Source organism: Alexandromys fortis, unplaced genomic scaffold (genome assembly GCF_014885135.2).
Source record: "Alexandromys fortis isolate MF-2015 unplaced genomic scaffold, M_Fortis_MF-2015_v1.1 scaffold_28, whole genome shotgun sequence".
In the NCBI taxonomy this organism is placed as follows: domain Eukaryota; kingdom Metazoa; phylum Chordata; class Mammalia; order Rodentia; family Cricetidae; genus Alexandromys; species Alexandromys fortis.
In genome coordinates this window covers 14323684-14345263 of record NW_026067901.1, presented here as the reverse complement: position 1 = coordinate 14345263, position 21580 = coordinate 14323684, and the positions used below count along the sequence as shown (strand labels likewise).

Below are 21580 nucleotides of genomic sequence, written 5' to 3'. Positions count from 1 at the left end.
TCTCTTCTGGCATCTGTGGACACTGTAGTTATGTGTGTACATGGATACTGTAGTCATACACACATCACACACACACATCACACACACACATCACACACACAATTCAAACTAAAAATCTTTACAAAAACAATTAAATTCTTTCCCATCACAAGACTAGACATAGATTCTTCTGGAACTTGTTTCTGGAATGGAGTCTGAAGGCAGGAGCTTGAAAATTTCATGGCCCTCATTTCTTGCTTGCTTTTTTTTCTTTTTTCTTTTTCTTTTTTTTTTTTTTTGTGGGTTGCAGTGGCCTTTCCCATACTCTCAGTCATAACTCTAAAGAAAATGAGAAACGGACAATACTTAGGCTCATTTCCTGTTTATTATTAAAGTGATTCCCACAAGTGTTTAATTACATGCATGGGGGAAACATGATAGAGAAAGGCTTTGACTATCTGAGGCAGCTGAAGGCAAACGCGGTTACATGGATATTGGTCAGTGCGCCTCAGGGCTGCTACGCAGAGCCTGGACAGACTGCATATGTTTGGTAGGCCAGGACAAAGGCTGGGGTGCAGGAGGGTATCCGTCTCTAGAGCAGTGTGGATAGCTTCTGGGTGCACTTGGCTCTGAATTTTCTGACAGATCTGTTTGAAAGCCCGGCTGCTTCCCCTGTAAGTGCTGACATGCATCGGGCCTCTCTCCTGTGCAGGGCCGAGGGTCAGTGCAGGCATTGTGGGTGGTGATGACAGGTCAGGTCTGGATGGTGAGGACCCTGCCTGCTACCCAAGAGAAGCCAAGTTCATCCTTTCTCCGAGTGTGTGTAAAGAAGGACGGGCGTCACCAGAGCCAACACTGGCTCTTCTAGCTTCTCACTGCTCACTTAGGGCACTTTGGTCTCTCTGAGTCAAATGCCCAGCCATGAACCACGGGTTCTGCCCCACCCTTGTCACAGGGCTGGGGCCCCTGGGCAGAGAGAGTTCAGCTTAGTGTCTGGCTGAAGAACTGTGAATTTCCCCGGCCTCTGTTGCTCCCTGTTGAGTCATAAGAGTTCAGGCTTTCAGGGCTTCCATCTGGGCCTTTGTGTTGATATGGCTGGGTGCAGGCTGGGGAGGGTGCAGCCAGCAAAACACCCACTGTCTAAATAGGGTGCTGGGGGAGAGCACAAGCTATACCACATCACCTGGACCCTGAAGAGTCCCCCAAACGGGTACCTTGACAAAAGTTGTGACAGGTCAAGCAGGTCGAAGCCCACCCGGTGCTGTCGTGCCCTGGAGAGGCGCTATCTGCGCTGCTTCTGTGTTTGACAGCTGTTTTCGCTCGCAAGTCATTCAGCCTCAGTTCAAATGGCATCAGCTGGGCACTGCGGGCTTGAACAGCAGGGCTTGGCTACTGCTGTGCACCTTTGGTGAAGCAAGCTGTACAATGCTAGCCAGGTCAGTTACACTCTCCAGACTAGTCCCAGGGCAAGAAGAAAGCACTGGCCCTCCTGTCCGTCCTCCAGGCCATGTGGCAGACGAGCAGGCATGGGGCAAGGCTGCTGTCCTGGGTAGGTTGTGTCATACTGTTCCCCAGTCAATCTTTCTAGAAGTCTGGCACACAGTAAGTACCCAGTAGATGTCTGCCGAAAGACCCAGCTCATTTTAGGCCCTTATTTTTGTGCTGAGGGGTAGGAGGAGAGGAGGCTCTGGGAGATATTTAGCTCCATGTATCAGTTTAGGGTTCACACCACGCCTGGCTGGCCGGGGCCTCTTTTTGTAGATGGCAGAGGCGGGTGAGCGGGCTCCCTAGTAAAGCTCTTGAATCAGGATTTGGGGCTTGCATTTTGGTTCTATTTCATCTGTGTGTTCCAAACTAAAAGATGTCAGGAGGGGAAAGGCGGTCCAGGTCTCTATCTTGGGCTGGGCTCCTGGGTATCTGTGACCACTAAGTGAGGAAGGACCTTGGGAAGACTGCCCTGGAGGAGCCAGAGTTTGGGAAAGCAGTCACCACCATTAGCCACCGTGATATGTGGTGTGCTGCCTGAGAATTGGGGAGGGAGCCAGGGTGAGAAGGATGGTGTAGCCACAGCCTAGACGCCCTGGAACCAGTACAAGTGACTCAGACAATCAAAAGGCCCATTCTGAGTGGCAAAGAATGTGCCCTGCTGTTGCCACCCACGAGTGGAGGGCTTGGCTGGCCACTGACCCTCAGGACAGGTTGTTCTCCTTCCTCAGGTGGGTACTGCCAAGCTAAGTGCCGGGAGGTGCAAGGAACACAAGTCAGGAAGGCTTTTGGGGTGTCCTGCTGGGATGCCTCCAGTTCCAGATCTCACATGGTGGCTGAGATCTGGAACCCAGGGGACAACTTGGTTTTCCTCTCACCTCCATAGAGGTCTTTAGGTTGCCTCGGGTGCATAGCTCTACCAGGGGTGGGGCCAAGCACAAATTAAACTGGAGAGACACACAGGCCCTCTCTGTCTTTGGCAGGTGCCAGGGCTTTTGGGGGCTATTTTTTGGGGGATGCGAGCTACAAAATTAAGGGCTTGACATGAGAGTGAGGGACCTGGCTTGTACTGTACCTGCTCCTACTCAGGGGACACTGGACATGATGTGGCCACAGTGGGGGGGGGCATTCTGGAGAGAGGAGATAGCCAGATGTGTTGATGGGCACAGAGGTGACAATTGCTAAAAGTCTCTTAGGAATTGTAGGCAGGACTTAGGAGAACCTGAGATTGCTAATGTTTTCTGGGTTTTGAGAAGATTTAAGACTAAACCCAAAGCCCTTAAGTGGGTTGGCTAAGGGGATATGTCACCTTAGTTGGGCAGGGTTGAACCCCCAAATGCTTCTTATGGTGTGGCAGGGCAGTAATGGTGGATCCTGGGAAAGATTACTGGCATATGAATCAGGAGTTAGAGAAAAGCCCCTTCCTCACTAAGCTGGTGGCTTCCTTCGGTAGACCAGTGTGGGTGGGGAGCAAAATTGGAGGGAGGGCAGATTTATTGGACCTGGGACAGCCAGCCAACCTAGCGCTCCTGGCTTGGGGCTTCAGACTGGCCACCCCAGTTCCCGGCATCTCTGGTTTGAATACTGCCAGTATTCCCGGTTCTCCAGTTTGTAGATGACAGACAACCGTGGAGAACTTCTTGAGAATCATCATTTTTTTTGAGCTGTTTCCCACAATTCCCTCCTAGTGTGTCTCCTTCATGTGTGTCCCCGTTTGCTTCATGTTCCTGGAGAGGGTAAGTGTTGCCTCGTTTGTCCTGGGGGATGCTGGTTTCTCTGGGGATGATCAGCGGCCCAACAGGAAGACAGGAAGCTTCTCCCCGGTGCAGCTGGGCTGCGGGGACTGTGGACTGGAGAAAGGCAGGAGGCCCCAGCCCTGACCTTCCACCAAGTGCAGTGATGGCCGCTGCTGATCTCCTCTGCATGTGGTGGCAGTACCTTGTCCCCGAGTTCCAAGGAAGCTCAGATGTGTTTGCTGTGTCCTGTCATCAAGCCGTGGTTCTCCGGGCCTGGCTCACCTGCCCCACACACCACCTGCGCACACACCTTCAGTCTTCAGCGAGCCACGTGTGTTTTCGCTTACGTCACCAGGGTGGGATGGGGACCAGGAAACCTTGGAGTTCATTTTGAGATTCTCCCATGTTCCTCCAAGCTATAACATCTGTTAACTGGTAAAAACACAGACCAGTTTCTATGCGATTCTGACAGCCGGCAGCAAACAGTCTGAGGCACAGGTAAGATCTCCGTGATGAGGTGACTCCCCAGCCAGTGGGATGTCATTCAGCTTGGCCACACAGGAGCTCCCCTCTTTCAGAGACCGAGAAGCATCGGTAGGCTCCCAGTAGCCTCTGCCTCAGGGGCCTCCTCTCTCTGGGCCTGGCTTTCTCCACCTGTTGCATTAGGGCGTGGGGACTGCTCTCTGAACGCAGCCTGCAAATCCCTGAGGAAGGCCTTGTATCTGATGACCTGCAGGCACTGGGCAGGCAGTGAGAGCCAGTGAGGGGGAGGGCGGCAGCTGCTTTTTGCTCTTCTGAGGGAGTGATGTTGCTTGTGAAGCCTCCCCACCCAACCCCAAGTCAATGCTTCACCACAACACCTAATCCAACCCCCAAGAAGTCACATTCAACAGCATGTTCGAGCACGTCTGTGTTCTCCCCAGGCCAGAGGGAGGGGGCCGCTTGGTCTCCCCCACACAGAGGTGGCTAGTGCTGGGGGGGGTGCTTAATCACTGGGGGAGGCCAGTGATTAAATAGCAACAGTGGTTACTATTACAGCTGCTGGAGAACACTTCTAAAGTACCCGCCCACACAGAGACATATATATATTTAATATTTATATATATATAAATAGAACTTCATTAGATGTTCTATTAAGGCGAAGCATAAGCCCATGGATTCCTCTCCGGGAGGACCTTTCCATCTCTCACAGAGTCCCCTGAGCCCCATGACCTGGCTTGGTGTCCTGTGTCTACGGCTGGAGGAGTCGGCAGGGTGTAGTGACTTGGCAGGCGCTGGCACCTGCTTATCAACCACCTCCCAGATGGGACCTCCACTCCTCCTGGCCCGGCCCGGCCCTGTGTGGGTGACAAATGGCCCAGGCTTTCCAGAGCCTGCAGGGAGTTGGCCACCTTCCTCTTTCTCATCAGGCTAAGGGCACAGTAGTCCTGTTCCCCACATGGTGGGGACAGCGTGTCCTGGCCCAGGTAGGCCCACTGGGGTGGTTCAGGAGAGAATGCTCTAGGTGTCCTGGGAAATAGAGGCAAAGGGTGGGTGAAGGCTTCGTGAAGCTGTGTTTCCATGTAGGAGTGGCAGACCCACCCGAGGGGTCTGGGCTGGGTTTAGGCCTCCCACGGACTGGTACAGGCTGGATGGCTTTGCCAGAGGCAGGTGTCATGGGTTTCCCAAGGCAACCTGGAGGCCCTCGGAGCCTCCTTCCAGCTCCTGCTGTAGAGGGAAGGCGCACTCCCCTCCTCCTTGGTTCCCACTATCCCCAAGCAGGACAGCTGGCTGGCTATTTGTAGGGCCGCAGGAACCGAGACACTTTGGAACGTAGCAGTTTGATGAAGGACCGAGGGAACATCTCCTTGGATTCCTGGGCTGTGTATTTGAAGTAGTTTTGTGGGTGTGCCAATACGTCGAAGAGGGCCTTGATCAGCTTCTTGTCCTGCAAGACGTGGGGGACGCTGTGAGACAGAGGGCAGGCAGGGGCATCTGGTTTCTGCCTAAATGGCAGCTCCAGGAGGAACGAGGAGCTTGAGAGCAGGGGGTCAACCTTGTGCCTATCAAACTGTCACTGCACCCCAGCGCCACCTGGTGGAATAGAGGGCATAGTGACAGCTGAGTGGGGGTGGGCGGGGCTCTGTGGCCCCATTCCTGGTCTCAGGTCCTAGGCTGAGGGAACTACCATGAAGAGGTTGAGCCAGGGCCCGCCAAGCCCATCTAGGACTGGTTCCATTCACTGGGCTAGTGCCTCTGTGTGTGTGTGTGGGGGGGGACACAGTCACAGTTTGCACTCTGTGACATAGTGCCCTGTTTCTCAAGGCCGTAGGCAGGGTGAGAAGGAAGAGTCTAAGCCCAATGGCAGTGGGTTGGCTCCACTGACTTTAAGACACTGTCTGTAGAACCACCCACATTTCACAGACAGGAGGCTGAGACCGAGGGCTTCAGCCAAAGCTCTTCACTAGGTCCTGGTCCCCATCTACCTGGCAGCTAGCCTGTCTCAAACCTCGTGGACTGTGTGTGTGTGTGTGTGGGTGGGGGGGGATGTGGGGGTTGGTGGCAGACATTCAGATCCAGTCCTATATCAGGGCCCTTGACCCAACACTCTCCTCTCATCCCTTCTCCAGGGGACAGGAGTCAGGGCAAGGACAGGCATGACCCCAACCATTCTCACAGAATCACAGGGATCTCCTTCCGAAAAACTTACTTTCAGAATCTCCTGATGGTTCTCCGAGGCGTACAAGCGCCCATCGCGCACGATGTCTTCAATTAGCTGCTGGTAGTCCTCTGGGAGCCGGCCAGCAGGGAGAGGGAAGGTGGGGGGGGCTTGAGACCTTGCACCTCCCTCCTCTGCCCTCCCCAGCGCCCTGGACCCGCCTTGGATAGCTGGTGGTGGCTGGATGTAGCGCTGCCTCTTGGCCTTTGCTTCTGGGGTCCCCTCTACCTGCTTTGTCCTCCTGGTGGCTTAGCTGTCCCTATTTAACCTTGCAAACCCTGAAGGTGGGGCAGGACCTTCTGTGACGCCCACAGACATTGTCAGAGACAGGGATGTACAACTCATTTCTGAGTCCCCAAGCCAGGCCTCGGCTGGCGCAGAGTAGGCTGAGACAAGACAGGGGTGCCTTACCATCATAGGTGACATAGGGCACTTGAAAGCCTTTGCCGCTGTTGGCTTCGTTGGATTTGAACTGGATCCAGAGTTTGCGGGAGCGGGAGGTAAAGGCGATGGGCCGCTCATAGGTCTGGCAGGTTTCATAGGTGGTGACCGACGTGGGAGAGGCTGCAAGGATGCAGGCCTTTGCAATGCTGCTTCCAGTCTACATACAGCCCGCTGCCTCAGGCCACTCACACCCCGCCCCCCATGCCAACCTCTCACGCTTGAACACCCGGCTCCTTTGTTCCTCTGCCCTGCCCTGCCTTTCACTGTGATCTGCTTGCCTCAACCTTCTGAGGCCTGTTTCCACACCCTGCCCATAAAGTCTCCCCGTGCTTCTTGCCTCCTGCCACGTTCCTGTTACTCATTTGAAACCCCCGTTACAGTCTCTCTGTCTCCCTCAGGCTCATGGCTCCTCCATGACAGACAGGAGACCAGCTCAAGCAGGTGCAGGAGACCGAAGTCAGCATGGACCAAAGCCACCCGAAGCTCAGGTTTAGAAAGTCCTCGCACCTGGGGCTGAGTGACAAGGGTAAACTCTGGGCTGCCTCCCTGATGCTCAAGGGAGAGTTGGTGGTCAGAAGCTAGTGAATGGGAATGGATGGAGGAAGGAGTTCCAGGCTGGGCTCTGACCAGCTATGCAGGCCCCTCACTCCTTCTGGCTGCAACCCTCCATTTGCACACTGGGGCTTTCTGGCCTATCAGCCAATCAGCAAGTAGTATATGTGCAAGGTAACAGAGCCACACAGGACCTATGGCAAAGCCACCCCCTGTTCCTCCCACCCATCTTTCTGTCCACAGATGGTCTAGCTCTAGGCCAGTAGTGTAATTTCAGGCCTGTTTGGGTCTCTGACCTTCTCCTTGAACATTCTGAGTTTAGTTCAGTCCTAAGGGTGCTCACCATGCAGTGGCAGGGAAGTTTCTGGATAGGATGCTGAGGACAGAGTTGGGTCCCTGCAGGGTGCTCAGTCCCTTCCCGGGTTTTCTCACCATGGTGGCCTGTGGGCATGCACTTTCTCTACCCCAGCTAAAGGTCTGCTCTGTTTATCCCTTCCCATCTTCCCTCACCTTGCAGAGTACATAGCTAGGGCTAGCCCGGGCATCTCTAAGTATGTCTGGATGACCCTTGGCTCCTCTAAGCCCCTGAGGGAGGTCAGAAGCCTATGGAATAGGAGGGAAGTCCCAGGATCTCATTGGAGGTATGGCGATACCAAGGGGGGGGTGGGCACTGCAGCTGGCTGGACAGCTGGAAGAGACTGGCTAATAGCAAGGTTGAGACCAGAATTGACTAGGTCTAGATTGCCCCAAGCCTTCACGACCTTTCCCTAGAATTCTGTGGCCTGGCTCAGGTGGGCTTCTGTTCTACCTCAAGGGGACCTTGGAGCCACCTGCTTTCTGAGGTCTCCCTCCCACCAGGTAGAGCTGACCCAATCTGGAGTAGGGCATGGGCATATGGGCCTGTCTGGTCTTACTGTCCCAGTCCCAAGCACAGAACATACCACTCTTCCTCATGACCAGGACATCGCCACATTCATCCTCGATGGGTAGGAAGATCTCAGGGACCACGATGAGGATCCTGCGCTTGGGGGGAGGCGCGATGTGCCACACACACTCGGCATTGGCTGGGTAGTCTCCAGGGTAGTTGGGGGACTCGATATAGCCTGTGTAGTCACCAAGCTCGCCACCACAGTGCTGGTCTGTGGGTACCACGGTCAAGGGACTTGTCAGGCTGGCTACATGGGCGTTCTAGCCCTCAAAGGCAATAGAGGTGCTCCCGTGCCAGCCAATCAGGTCTTGTGCTGACTCACAGAGGGGGTGCTTGGACCAGAGGGCGTGCTTGGACCAGAGGGCAGGGCCTCAGCTATACTATTGGATTCTCTGACACTCAGCCCAGGCTTTCCTTTCTTATGGGCCTCCCTCACATGGCACAAGCCACTCTGTGCCTTTGTGTCTTTTTTTTTTTTAACTACCCTCAGTATTCTGTAGGCTGCCTGCTCCCAGTCAGCCTCACGTCCCAGCTGTGTCTCAGGTGTGAAAGGTGAAAGGCTTCTGGGTGGCTCCAGATGTGACCAGCAGCCAGGGGAGGAACTAGGAACTTATTGGGGACGTATGAAAACTACAAACTCTGAGGAATATCCAGGCATCATGGCACAAGCCTTTAATCTCAGCACTCAGAAAGCAGAGGCAGGTAGATCTTTGTGAGTTCAAGGCCAGCCTAGTCTGCACAGCTAGTTATAGGTCAGATAGGGTTACACAGAAAGACCCTGCACAGCCGGGCAGTGGTGGCGCACACCTTTAATCCCAGCACTTGGGAAGCAGAGGCAGGTGGATCTCTGTGAGTTCGAGACCAGCCTGGTCTACAAGAGCTAGTTCCAGGACAGGCTCCAAAACCACAGAGAAACCCTCTCTCGAAAAACCAAAAAAAAAAAAAAAAAAAAAAAAAAAAGCCACAAAAGAAAAAAAAAAAAAAAAAAAAAAAAAAAAAAAAAAGCCACAAAAGAAAAAAAAAAAAAAAAAAAAAAAAAAAAAAAAAAAGACCCTGCACAGAGAGACCCTCAAAACAATTAACAACAAAAACCCCAACTAAGAACAACAGCAACAAAAGCTCTCAGAAATGGAGTAAAAGTCCTAATTTAGCATCCTGTTATACCCAAAGACTGATATGCCAAGAGCTGGGGGCTGGTAGGCAAAGGCCAAACTGTCTGTTCATGTTTTCCTTTGGAACCCAAGTCTCTCAGCTACCCACAGCTACCCACAAGGCCTATCAGGCCCTCCCCCATCCCTTCCACATTGGTCCATGCTCAGTTCCCTGCTTTCTATTGCTTTCGAGTATCTGTATGGTGCCAGGTGGTGGCTTAGGTGATGCGTGCCTTGTATAGTTGCAGGCTTTGGTAGCTGCCCACAGCTTGCCACCTGCAGGCACAGAATCTGCTTTCTCTCTGGGTACCCAGAAACTAGAGTGGGGTCTGGCCTGAGTTAAGACTCAGGTAGGGATAAGCATGCATGGGGAATTATGATCTGTGATGCAATCACATTTCCTGTAGAGTGGGCAGAGCGTGGACCGCCCCTCTTTGCCAGGGACCAGCGGTCTCCTCTCACAGAGGTCCCACTTGTCCCCTGCCCACTCATTACTCCGCATTCCCAGCTCCCCTCCCACTAGGAATGACACTTACTTTTGCAGTGGGTGACATTGGTGGACCCATCAAAATCAGTGCTGGTGTTGCCCGGACAGGTGATACAGTGGTTCTGGCCAAACTCGGGCTGATAGGTGCCCACAGGGCAGCGGATGCACCGGTGGGTGGTGGTATTATAGTAGTGGCCGGGGGAACAGTGCACTGCAGGGGACAGGGGGGAGGGGTGCTGATGGGCAAGGGTGGGAGAACTTATGTGCTCTCAAGACCCTCCTCACCAAATGACCTCTCTGATTTTCCTCACCATTATGGGATAAGTGAGGCCAAGTTATATACCTCATGGCGAGGGCGAGGAAGAGCTTGGGTTGGGGTTGTCCATACCAAGGATGTGTGGGACTCCAGCATGCAGTAACAATGTAAGGGCCAAACTTACTTGAGGGGTGCAATGGGGGAGACAGTATGACTGGAGGGGGTCAGGACAGGAAGGGAGGGAAGTGGAGAGCTACACCGGACATTTCCACAAAACAAACGGGCCATGGAGCTAAGGGTGAAGTGCAGAGTTCTGCTCCTGGAACTGCGTGGGAGAGGACACGGGGCAGCCTGGGTGTCAGGAGACCCTCTGCCCATGGCAGGCTCTGTGACACTGAGGGTCCAGCCACCTGGACTTGGCTGGAGGCACAGGGTCACAGAGGGCCAGCAGGGTAGGGGAATAGACGGGGGAGGGTCAGTGGGTGAGGATGGGATGATCTGGATGCAGAGGGGAGGGGAAGCCCAAAGGGTGGCTGAGGCTGCTATTCCTGCTCTTGTGGGGCCCCTCTGCTACGCTGCCTGGCCTATACCCTCTTCTTTTCTCCCATCATCCTCTTTTCCTGTCATCGTCCTCTACCTCCCCTTTAAGCAGCCTACCTATTCCTTCAAGGTGCTGGTATTCCTACTTTTGACACTCCCGGTGCTCAACAGTCTTGAGTCTAGACACTGTCTCTTTGTGGTATGTGACGTGGTTTTGGTCACCCATGTCCCTTACTGGAGTCTTGAGACCCCCTCTTCTGACTTTGGGGTTTGCCTTTGTAGTGTCAGGGAATGTGTCCCCGAGTAGCTGGCCCCTTACCTTTGGCCTCACAGTCCTGGAAGGAGGCAGTCCCCGTGTGCTTGGTGAGAAGCCCTCCTCCACAGGGGAAGCAGCCGGTACGCCCAGGCTCGGGCTGGTATGTGCCCACAGGGCAGGCCTGGCAGGGCTTGAAACCATCCACTGAGTAGTAGCCTGGAGAACACTGGCCTGGAAGTCAGAGGTCACAGCTCAGGTAGGGGAGGATGCTGTGGCTATGAGAGGCTGACTCTGCCCTCCCTGGAAAAGGTACTCCAGGGTGGGTGGGAACGAAAAATGGGCAACTTGGGTTGGAGGCACTAGGATCTGGGTCTTGAGGCTGACAGTTTGCTGTGTGGCCTTGCCAGCCTGACTGTTCTTCCCTCACTAGCAGCACTGGCTGCAGCTAAGGAGCAAGGGGTCTCGCTGCCAAGCTGGAATACAGAGGAGGAGGTGTATTTGGGGGTTCATGCCCCAGCTTCCCAGGGGCAGGTCTCAGGTATTCACAGAAAGAATGGCCTAGGGCTCTAGACTGATGCTGTCTTATCTGTCAGGATCTGTCAGTATGACAGGCCAGAACTGGGGTGGGGGTGGTTATCTGAGAACCAAGGCCCTGACCAGGACAAAGAGGGACCACAGGAATGCCATGCCGAGCTCAGTATTCCTGCAATGTGGGCACAGGTGTTCCAATATGGAGTGGGTTTAAGGTCCTCTTGACCCAGGTCCCAAGATTCTCAGCACATATCCAAGTGGAGATTTTCCCCTCCCATGGCTACCATGTGCTTTGCTAGCCACCATTTCCTGGGGACCACATTCCTAGGGCCCAGAGGATCAGGAAGTAGCTGCAGCCACAGGGGTCTGCACTCTTCCAGGGCTCTGCTTGCCCACCCTCCTGGGCAATATGCTTTTCCAGGGCTGAGCCCTTGGTTCTTCTAGAGTGAGTCTGGCGTGGCTCGGCAGGAGATGCCAACAGGGACTCTGTTGCGGAGGGGGCTGAGTGGGCAGTAAATGGGGGGGAGGGCTGTATGCTAATACAACTGCCCCTGGTGAAAACTGAAAACTGGCTTCTCAGACATCAACAGGGCAAACAACACGTTACGTTCTCTGCGCAGAGGAGTTATGGCTAAAGATGCCTGCTTGAGTGGATTGCAGACCTTGCGGTGCTACATAAGCATTTGGGTGTTCCTTCACAAGCCACACCTCGGTCCGTCCATGACTGTAAGTTGTACACCGTGAGGCCTTTCTTGTGCGTGCTGACTATGCAAACTGTGTGGCTTTGGAAAGGGGAGAGTTTCAAACAAGACCACAGTTTACGATTGTACATGGCATTGGCTTTTTCTCTGGGAGCCTCATGAGGGGATGGTGGGCCCTGCCCGGAACCTATCCCCACTTAGCCCTCCCCTTCCAGGCGGGCCACACTTGCCTCCACATTCGGATACATTGCGGGCACCAGCCAGGCCCAGCCCTTCACTGCTGGGGCATGGCGTGCAGCTGAGCTGGCCCTCCATGTCCTGGTAGGTTCCCGACACGCACGGCACACACTGGCCCAGCTCACCGCTGAAGTAGGTGCCAGGTGCACAGGACACTGTAGAGACCGAGTGAAGGACAATGGTCAGGGGCCAATCCCTGTGTGCAGTTAGAACACAACCTTATCCCTGGGGCTTTAAGGGCCTATCCGGAAGAGCAGGGAGCACCACCCAGGTGGTAGCCATCTCTGAGGACCCTATAGGCTGGACCCTGCTGCTCCTTCTTACAGTGGTTTGCACAGTGCTTCATCACAGCTGGTCTCTGGGCTCCAGCAGGACTTCTGTGTCTCTCTGACATACATCCTACCCTCAGCCTGACTTTTTGGTCTTTTACAAAATATATCTGTCCCCCAGATGTCTATATCAGGTCCTCCTATCCCAGGCCACCTCTTCCTTTCCTGCCTGTATAGGTGAGCTGGGACCCAAAGACACAACGCAGTGCAGAACCTGGGGACCAGTAGAAGGCCTGGGTGAGAGAGTCTGGTGGTGAGCAGATTATTGTAGAGTACCGCAGAGATGCAGGGCAGCGGAGAGCCAGGATGCTGGGCTGCTGAGGGCCACCGAAGACACTCATAAGGAAAGAGGCTAAGGGTAAAGGGAGCCATGCTCATCACTGCCGGAGGTGAGTACAGACATGTAAAGGGGAGGCTGGGGAAAGTCGCCAGGTTGGATGCATGAGTATGGACTGCATTTTCATCTCACACACACAGACATAAACTGACAGATATGTACTCACGTGCACAGACACATGACACATACAGACATGCACACACACACAGAGACATCATATGACACATACAGACATACACACACATACAGAGACATACAGACATAAGAGAGAGTGAGCGAGAGAGCAAGAGAGAGTGAGCATGCGCAGGGAACAGATGCTATACAGTGTCCCTAGCTGGAATATACTCATATTTTGTTTAGTGCGACTAGGGTTCTGAAAACCGGAAATGATTTCCAGATAAAGAAGAGGATGTTGTCACTGAGCCCCTCACTGCCCCTCACGGAACCCATGCACATGTGAAGATCATGTTCTTTGTGTGTGGCCCCTGATGGTTCTCCAGGCCTGTTCAGCACCTTCCTGGGAGCAGAGTGGGAAGTCTCTGCATGCCCTTCAGTCCCCTCTTCCTCGACTTCCTGGATCAGTGGGCAAGTACCAGCTTGAGTGGCCACATCCTTGGAACCCCCGCCCCATGACATCCCTCTCTAAATACCCCTCTCCTCTCCAGGCCTCTCCATCCCACATTTAGCCTTCCTTGCATGAGCTCCTTGCATTCAGCATCAAGGAGACAGGGAGTCCACAGTAAGGCTCACTCACCTAGGGTATGTGGGACTTAGAGTTGCGTCTGTGGCTGCACGGCCCTGTCCTTTCCGCTTCATCTCTGCGTACAGTTACCTGCACACTTTCCATCATGCCCAGGAGGACTAGGACTCCGCCACCACCCAAGCCTTGTGCTGGCCCTGAATCTGTCCCCTCTTCCAGGCCATTCCTACGGGAGACTGCCTGGGTCTGGCTGTGGTTACTTTCTCCAGCTTCTCTCCTCAAGGGGCCAGGAGGCAACTGTGCTGCTCAGCCCTGGCTCAGCCTCCTGGGTCCTCAGCTCACACACCTCCTTCTCCTGCACCACACTGCAGGACTCATGCCTCACCTCCTCGACTTTGCTGTCCTGTTCCCTCTTCCAGGGCTACAGTGAGGATCACATGCCTGGCCCAGCACCAGAAGAGAGGATGCCTTCTCCAAATGGCAGTAACAGCAAGTCCTACACTCTCCTCCTTGGCAGACCATTCCCTCCGTCCCTGCTGATGTCTGTTTTCCCTGTATGCCCACTGCTGTTTCCTAAGTTACCAGTGTCAGGAGTCAGTGTCTGGGGCCACGAGCAGGGGGACTCACCACACTTGCCATCCTGTAGTATTTGGCCTGTGCCACACGTCCCTGGCCCCTCCAGTGTCTTGGCTGGCCGCTGGGCCACTTCGTACTCAGTGCCCGAGATCTGGATATAGAACTGGTGGCGGCTGATGGACTTCCGCAGAGTCTTGATGGCGGCCTGCAGGCTCTGCTCGGTCCGCTTCCGCATGCAGTCTGCTTCACAGGTGTCTGCAGGGGAGGAAGGGACCCAGCGACAGTAACTATAACCTGCTAGTGGCTGCATTCTTTGCTGAGAGCTCCCCCAAACCAGTCCCTGTGCTGAGTTTCACAGCTCAGTACAGTCTCACAACAGAACTGGGTCGGTGGGGGGTGGGGAGCTTTAGAGGTGTCTGACAGAAACTGAGATTGAGGGTCTAAGATACATGGCCTAGCCAAGGCTACAAAGCAGTTCTGAGTCTGAGTAAGGCCTTTGCCCATTCTCGAGGATTGCTACTGTCCCCAGGGTAGTGTCCAGTTCTGACAGGCTAGATATAAAGTGTCCTCCAGGACTGGGAAGATGGCTCAGTTGGTAAAGTGCTTGCTGGCATGCAATCATGAGGTCCTGAGTTCCAATCCCCCGATCCCTCGTACCCACATAAAAACCAAGTGATGTGTAACCCCAGCCCTGGGGTAGATAGACAGGTGAATGTCCAGAGCTCTTTGGCCAGCTAACCTATCGAGACAAGGCACCCAGTGTTCAGTGAGAGACCGTCAGGTGTGGCCACTCCCCTTTAATCCTAGGGCTCAGGAAGCAGAGGCTCTTTGTGAGTTTCAAGCTAGCCTGGTCTACATAGCAAGTTCTAGGCCAGCAAGGGCTAAATAGTGAGACCTGGTCTCAAAAAAAAATTGTATATTGATCTTTTGCCTTCACATGTTGATTCCCCTCCCCCCACCATGTACACCAGCACCCCCCCCCCTCCATAAAGATTCCTGCACTAAAGGTGTGTCCCTTGCTGGCAGTGCTAGATGGAGAAGTTCTGGAAACATTAGGTGGTAATGTAATAGGCCATGGAGGCAGATCCTCGTGGGTCCCTCTCTGTCTCTCTCTGCTTCCTGTTTGCCTCTGCCCCTCTTCCTCACCTCTTCCTGGGTACGGCCTCTTCTCTCTGACCTCGGTGCCTTTACCTACTCTGTTCCTCTCCTTGAACCCCATTCCTTGCCACTTCTATTAGATTAATTTTGATTTCAATTTGCTTTAGAAGGTTTTCAGGGCAGGCGCCGCACGGTGGTGCACGCCTTTAATCCCAGCTCTCGGGAGTCTGAGGCAGGAGGATCGAGGATCTCTGTGTGTTTGAGTCTAGTCCAGTTTACATAGAGTTCTAGGACAGCAAAGGCTGCATAACAGCAAGAACCTGTCTCAAAAGGACCAAAAATAAAATAATAAAAAAGCAAACAACTGACCCATCACCTGCCGGTATAGCTAAGAAGAATTGCTTGTATGAAGCACAGCCTGTATTACAAGCCTCCCTTCAGTGTCCTCCCGCCCTCCCCCTCCCCCTGTGGCTGGGAAGAGGGCCTGGCTCAGACACTTTGGGGAGGCTCCGTCCTGTCCTTCCTGTCCCAGTAGGGACATAGAGTTGGGGTTCTCGTGCTGTCTCTGCCCCTTAGCTGTGCTCCAAGTGTTACCCTGAGTTGCCTCCTGCACTGGGGGCTACAGGGCTTGGCCCACAGTGTGTAGCAATTCCCTGTGAGTTCCTACTTCCGTTGGGCTCACTCAGTCTTAGGTCTAACAGACTCCCAGCCCCCAAGAACACGTCACCCACCTGAGACTCCCAGCCCCCAAGAACACGTCACCCACCTGAGGCCTCGTCCATCTTCATCTCTACTTCAAACTCGGCCGTGATATGGGACACCTCCTTGGATGGGGACTTGCGGCCTCGGCGCCTCTTCTTGGAGGAGTCACACTTGAGGGTCACAAAAGTCACGTGGCAGTTATCTGAACAGAGAAGGGCACACTATCGTGTTGTGGAATCGTAACTAGGCAAAGATGTGTTACACTTGTTTCTGCGGTGGAATATTCCTTTATGTGAAGGTGTGTTACATTTGTTGCTGCTGCCTTTGTTAAGGAGGTAAAGATGTATTACATTTGTTTCACCTTGCCTGCCTAAGGCACCTGATTGGTCTAATAAAAAATTGAACGGTCAAAAGCTAGCAAAGCAGGAGAGGGATAGGCAGGGCTGGCAGGCAGAGAGAATAAATAGGAGGAGAACTCTAGACTAGGGAAGAACCAGAGAAGAAGATAGGGGACCGAGAGAAAGGGACATGCCTGGATCGCCAGGCAGGCAGATGTGGAAGAAGCAGGAAAAGTAGGAATACAGAAAGAAAAGGTAAAAAGCCCTGAGGCAAAACGTAGAAAAGAAAAACAGGTTAATTTAAGTTAAAAAAAAAAAAAGCTAGCCAAAAACAAGTCTAAGCTAGGCCGAACATTCATAATTAATAAGTCTCTGTGTCATGATTTGGGAGCTGGTTGGTGGCCCCAAAGAAAAAGGCTGGTGCACTGTAGCAAAGGTGATCTGTGTTGGAAGGAGGGTCCTTCCTGACCCCACATGCAAACTCCCATGGGAAAGGTCCCTCCGCATCCAGGAGGCCATGGAACAGATGGGGACACCGAGGTTGCAGAAGACCAGAGCTGCTCAGGGTCTCACAGGCACTGGGGGTTGAAGTCTCAGGCCCAGCATGAATGACTTATCATCACACATGGAGGTATCCCATAATACTTACCGAGGAGGCCATGTGTCTACTCAGCACCTGCTGAGAGTCTGGCCAAGGGACCCTCCACCCCAGGTAAAGCCTCTTGCGGGCTCTCTTTCGCAGGTCTGTGGGAGGATCTCCAGGGACCAGAGATGGGGATTTCCTTCTTTGGCCTCTTACTGCATTGTCAATGGTTTTCTCCCACCCAACACCTGAAAGCTCTTCTGTCAGGGCTCCACCAGGCCACAGAGAATGTGTGTGTGTGTGTGTGTGTGTGTGTGTGTGTGTGTGTGTGTGTGTGACGTACTCCTCTGTGAGGCTGTGACAGTGACCTTCTAGGTGCTTCAGTACCCATGTTTCCCTCTCATGACCTTTGCTTACTGCAGGCCGGGCATGACTCAGAGGACTAAGGGGCCCTGGTGGAGGACAGACAGGAGCCTATACTTGGCAACCCCAACCAGCATGGCTGGGGACTTCACCTCTGCTCCCCAGTAAGCAGGAGGAAGATGGTCCACTTACCCAGAAGGGGGTGCCTCAGGGTGTCCTTGGCTCGCTCCTGGCTGCGGGGCCGGAGATGGCACTTGGCATCTCTGATCTTGAAGCGGGCCTTCTGCCTGATGGGGGTGGTGGGGGCATCTGGGGAAAGCCAAAATTCCCCCAGGTGGCGGCCTCTCCTGTGGGCAAGGAGGTAGTGGGGGACGGGGGCTGCCAGAGGATGGGTCCTTCTGGAGCTGGGTGGGGCTTGGTGGGTAGGGCTTGGTGGGTGGGCCATGCTGCCCCGGCAGCCCTCCTGGCTGGAGGAACCTTCCCTGCCCCACTTTTTTCTCCCTGTAAGGCCTGAAACAGGTGCTGGTGGGGTCCAACTCAAGGCCAGGGGCCTGGGAGAAGTCTTCCCCCAATGGGGGAAAGAACACTGCTCACCTCCTTCGTGACTACAGTCACAGACACACATGGCTGTGCTTTTAGGAGAGAGGACAGAGAAGCACAAGGAGGGGCGAGGGCTTCAAATCCCAGGACACCTAGAACCATAGACCTCTCCAGAGCAGACCCCAGCTCCATGGACCAGAGTCCTGTGACCCCGAAAGCTCATGAACCCTCCTGGATGTGTTAGGCACAGCATCCCAGCATTCTTTGCTGTACTGGAAGCAGGCTTGGTTCTGAGAGGCAGGGACTCTGAGCGCCTCTTGAGCACAATGTCCAAGGGCCGCTCTGTCGGCTAAGTTTAAGGCTATCCTTTGCTACATTGCTTTTTGGGGGCCAGCCTGGGCTCCATATGAGACCCTGTCTCAAACAACGGCAGTAACAGGGGCCGTGGGATCACAACATTTTGTAGTTACTAAATCACTCTACTACTGTGACCTCAGTCAGAAAGGCCTCTTGTGGCTCCCCGGCTGTGGGCTAGGCCCAGAATGGAAAACGTTTCCCTGGGTGATCCCCTACCCTTTCCTAAATCATGCACTGGATGAAAGATGAAATGATCATTTTGGCCTGTGTGGTGTGGACAGGCCCAAGGTTACCTGAGCAGCTGGGCCCTGCACTGGAGCTGGTGCCGTTGCGTTTCGGCAGCGCCTTGCCCTGGAGACCTGGGACACCGCAGCTCAGGATGTAGCTGTTTTCTGAGTCTGTGGAGAGGTCAGTGGGGAAGGTTGGCTAGGGTGTACCTCTGTCCTAGGGTCCCAGATTCTTGAGGTCTCTAAGGGGTTGCTGAATGAACTGAAGATCAACACTGGCTCCTGTGGAGGCTGCCCAGGCCCACAGAGTGCCCGGCAGCTAGCTGTCTGGGACAGCTCTGTGACTGGGAGCCCCGCATTGGGCTCTGTCCTGCTGAGCAGTAGCAAGCAGGTGTGCACCCCAGGAAGCAACACACTGACCCATCCCAACCCAGAGGGCCAGGGGTTACCTGGCATGAAGAGACTGTGGCCCAGGCAGGACAGGAAGCAGTTCTCCACGCCACCCACCTTGCCGCAGGACAGCTGCGCCTGGGCAGAGGCCTTGGACCGAGACAGGCATCCACTCGTCTCTGAGGAAAGAGAGACAAAGAGGACTTGAGCGAGCTCAGAGGACCTCTGGGTGCTAGTAGGGGCCTTGAACGTGGGTCAGGTCAGCCTCCTAACCCCCTCACAGGGCCAGACTGTAGCAGACTGGAAATAGGAAGATGCAGGTCTATTTGGTAGTGTGGGGTGCTGGCCGCTGACAGTCAGCTTATTCTGTCCCCCTACAATCTTGGTCTTGTATTTGAGGAAAGGAGAATTCTTCCCTGGCAGTCCCCCCACCCTTTTCTAAAAAATGCACCAGATGACAATGAAAGCATCATTTAGGTGTGTCCTCAGAGCAGGTGCCTGGGTCTATCCTGGATCAGAGGACATTTGGGCAGGGACCAACTTCAGGGTACAGGGAGGGGCAGCGTCTCCATCCAGGAGGCACTTGAAGATGCTCAAAGCAGTTCTTTGATCGTCTCCCATGGTTATTGTTAGAAGATTGAAAACATCAGGCTGGAGAGATAGTTCAGCAACAAAGAGCATTGGCTCCTCTTCCAGAGGACCTGGGTTCGATTCCCAGCATCCACATGGCAGCTCACACTGTAACTCAAGTTCCAGTGGGTCTGACACCCTCACACAGACATACATGCGGGCCAAATATAAATGCACATAAAAATAAATAAATAAGCTGGGTGGTGGTGGCGCACGCCTTTAATCCCAGCACTCGGGAGGCAGAGGCCAGCCTGGTCTACAAAGTGAGTTCCAAGACAGCCAGGATGGTTACACAGAGAGACCCTGTCTTGAAAAACAAAAACAAAACAAATAAATAGACAAATAAACAAAGACTGAAAGCATCCTAGGGAAAGCGACTAGGGAGACAGCTCAGTCGGTAAAGTGCTTTCTTTTCTGCAAGCTTGAGGAGTGTTAGAGTTCCCCTGCACATACAAGCAGGTGTGGTAGCTCATGCCTGAGTGGGGGGGGGGGATGAGTGGCATTAGGGGTGATAGCAGAGACGGGGCGGGGGGCGTCCCTGCAGCTCCTTGATCAGCCAGCCTAGCGGAATCGATGAGTCAGAGGTGCAGTGAGAGACCGCGCCCTAAAAGAATAAGGTGGAGGGCAAGAGAGAAAGACACCTGGAGACACCCAATGTAGAACCTTATGTAGGCTTCTGGCTGCCACACCCACATGGATATACCTGCATATGCACGTGCACACACACATGTACACATTATTCAGATATGTCCATATACCAGAGAGAGGGAGGAGAGAGAATCTGATTAGTAAGAAATGATGGTTGGTTCTGGGTCAGAGCAGCAGCATGCCATATACTCGGAGTCAGTCTTAGGGGAAGCCCAGGCTCAGGGAAGTCACTCCAGTGGCCAGATCACAAGGCTCTATCAAGCCACACCCCCTCGCAGCTGGCACGAGTCACACTTAGACTCTAGTCCAAACCTAACACCACCTGAAACAAATCCCTCTCACACTCCTCTGAGGATCAGCGCGTGGCTTTGCTCAGTGAGCAAGCCTGAAACACAACTCTCCCTCACAGAGGTCACTGCTGGGCTTCCTGTACGAGACGCTGAGTGGCCGGTGCTTCCTTCGGCAGTGCCCTCCCTAGAGCATCCACCAGCTCCTGCAGTCATCCCGTTCTCCTGATCCAGACTTAAACCTAGGGCCTCACGCATGCTAGTTCAGTCTCTGCCTCTGAGCTGAGCTACCAGCTCAGCTTTTTAAAATTTTGTTTTCATTCTTTTTAAAAATTTTATGTGTATGGGTGTTTTTGCTGTATGCATGCCTGTGTACCCAGGTGTGTGCCTGGTGCCCATAAAGGCGAAATGAGGATGTTGGATTCCCTTGAACTGGAGTTCCAGATGGCTGTGAGCTACCATGGAGGTGCTGGAACCGATCTTGGGTCCTCTGGAAGAGCAGCAATGCCCTCAAATGCTGAGCTCGGTCTCCAGCCCCTTCTGACTTCTTTCTTAATAATCCCTTGTTTCCTTGGTGCTGAGCTCTGTACTTCATTATACAGAATTCCATGAAAATCATGTGTTTATGGCGCTGGAAAGATGGCTCAGTGGTTAAGAGCACTGATTGCTCTTCCAGAGGACCTGGTTTCAATTCCCAGCACCCATATGGCGGCTCACAACTGTAACTCCAGTTCCAGGACACTCGACACCTTCACATAGACATGCATGCAGACAAAACACCCTTTCACATAAAATAAATACTTTTCAAAAATTTTTGTCCAGGGCTGGGGGATGGCTCAGCTGATAAAGTCCTTGCCCCAGAAGTAGGAGGACCTGAGTCGGATTCCTAGAAGGCACAGAGAAGAAGCTGGGTGTGAAAGCACAGGCTTGTAACCCAGTACTGGAGGCAGAGATGAGATAGTTGGCAAGCTGACTCGGTGAGAGACAGAGGAAGGCACGTGATGGCCTGCTTGGGCTTCCACATGGGTGAGTCATGTCGTGGTTCACGGAACTCATCAGATGTAATAAAACCCCACTGAACTATCTGCCGATCTGCATGGGTGAATTCCGTGCATGGCATGGGAGCTACGTCTCAATGCAGCTATTGGCAGAAAAGGAAGAGCAAACCCTAGAGAGATGCCATCAGCCGGAACATGCAGAAATTATCCAGTTGAGTCAAGCCTGTCTCAAACCTGTACTGTCGCTACAGACAACCTGGTAAGTGTTTAGGGAGCCATGGCGGAGCCTGTGGAGTCACGAGCAACTCTGGAGTGCTAAGAAAACTGAGCACTTTCATGGTCACAGCTGAACCCTGAGACCCTCAACATAGGAGTCAGAAGTCACAGGAAGTGCTTTCCCCAGCTCCCCCCTCTCAGCAGGCTGCTCTGACCTGAGTATTAAGGTCAGGGCCTCCACTAGCACAGACAGCCGAGATCCCCATCCCGTGCGCCACCA

General features: G+C 53.7%; 1 protein-coding gene and 1 long non-coding RNA gene across 9 annotated transcripts in view; one reads left to right on the top strand and one right to left on the bottom strand.

Annotated features, from left to right (window-relative positions):
* Positions 1-342: 342 nt before the first annotated feature.
* Positions 343-21580, bottom strand: part of Scube1 (signal peptide, CUB domain and EGF like domain containing 1) — a 118048-nt gene continuing 96810 nt past the window's right edge. For 5 of the 8 annotated variants that reach the window (XM_050129734.1, XM_050129709.1, XM_050129719.1 and 2 more), the window contains 11 exons: positions 18581-18700; positions 18198-18302; positions 17200-17316; positions 15788-15925; positions 13975-14178; positions 11975-12136; positions 10576-10743; positions 9510-9671; positions 7836-8033; positions 6310-6462; positions 343-5127 (listed from right to left, as the gene is read on the bottom strand). In XM_050129734.1, coding sequence (XP_049985691.1) covers positions 4802-5127; positions 6310-6462; positions 7836-8033; positions 9510-9671; positions 10576-10743; positions 11975-12136; positions 13975-14178; positions 15788-15925; positions 17200-17316; positions 18198-18302; positions 18581-18700 — 1853 coding nt within the window. In that variant the 3' untranslated portion in view covers positions 343-4801. Of the gene's footprint in view, positions 5128-5889; positions 5970-6309; positions 6463-7835; positions 8034-9509; positions 9672-10575; positions 10744-11974; positions 12137-13974; positions 14179-15787; positions 15926-17199; positions 17317-18197; positions 18303-18580; positions 18701-21580 lie in introns of all 8 variants that reach the window. The other 3 variants (XM_050129728.1, XM_050129735.1, XM_050129758.1) reach the window with 1 other exon arrangement.
* LOC126493021 (uncharacterized) lies at positions 10751-13227 on the top strand. Its single transcript, XR_007589740.1, has 3 exons — positions 10751-11769; positions 12488-12699; positions 13045-13227. It is a non-coding gene; the product is annotated as an uncharacterized lncRNA (long non-coding RNA).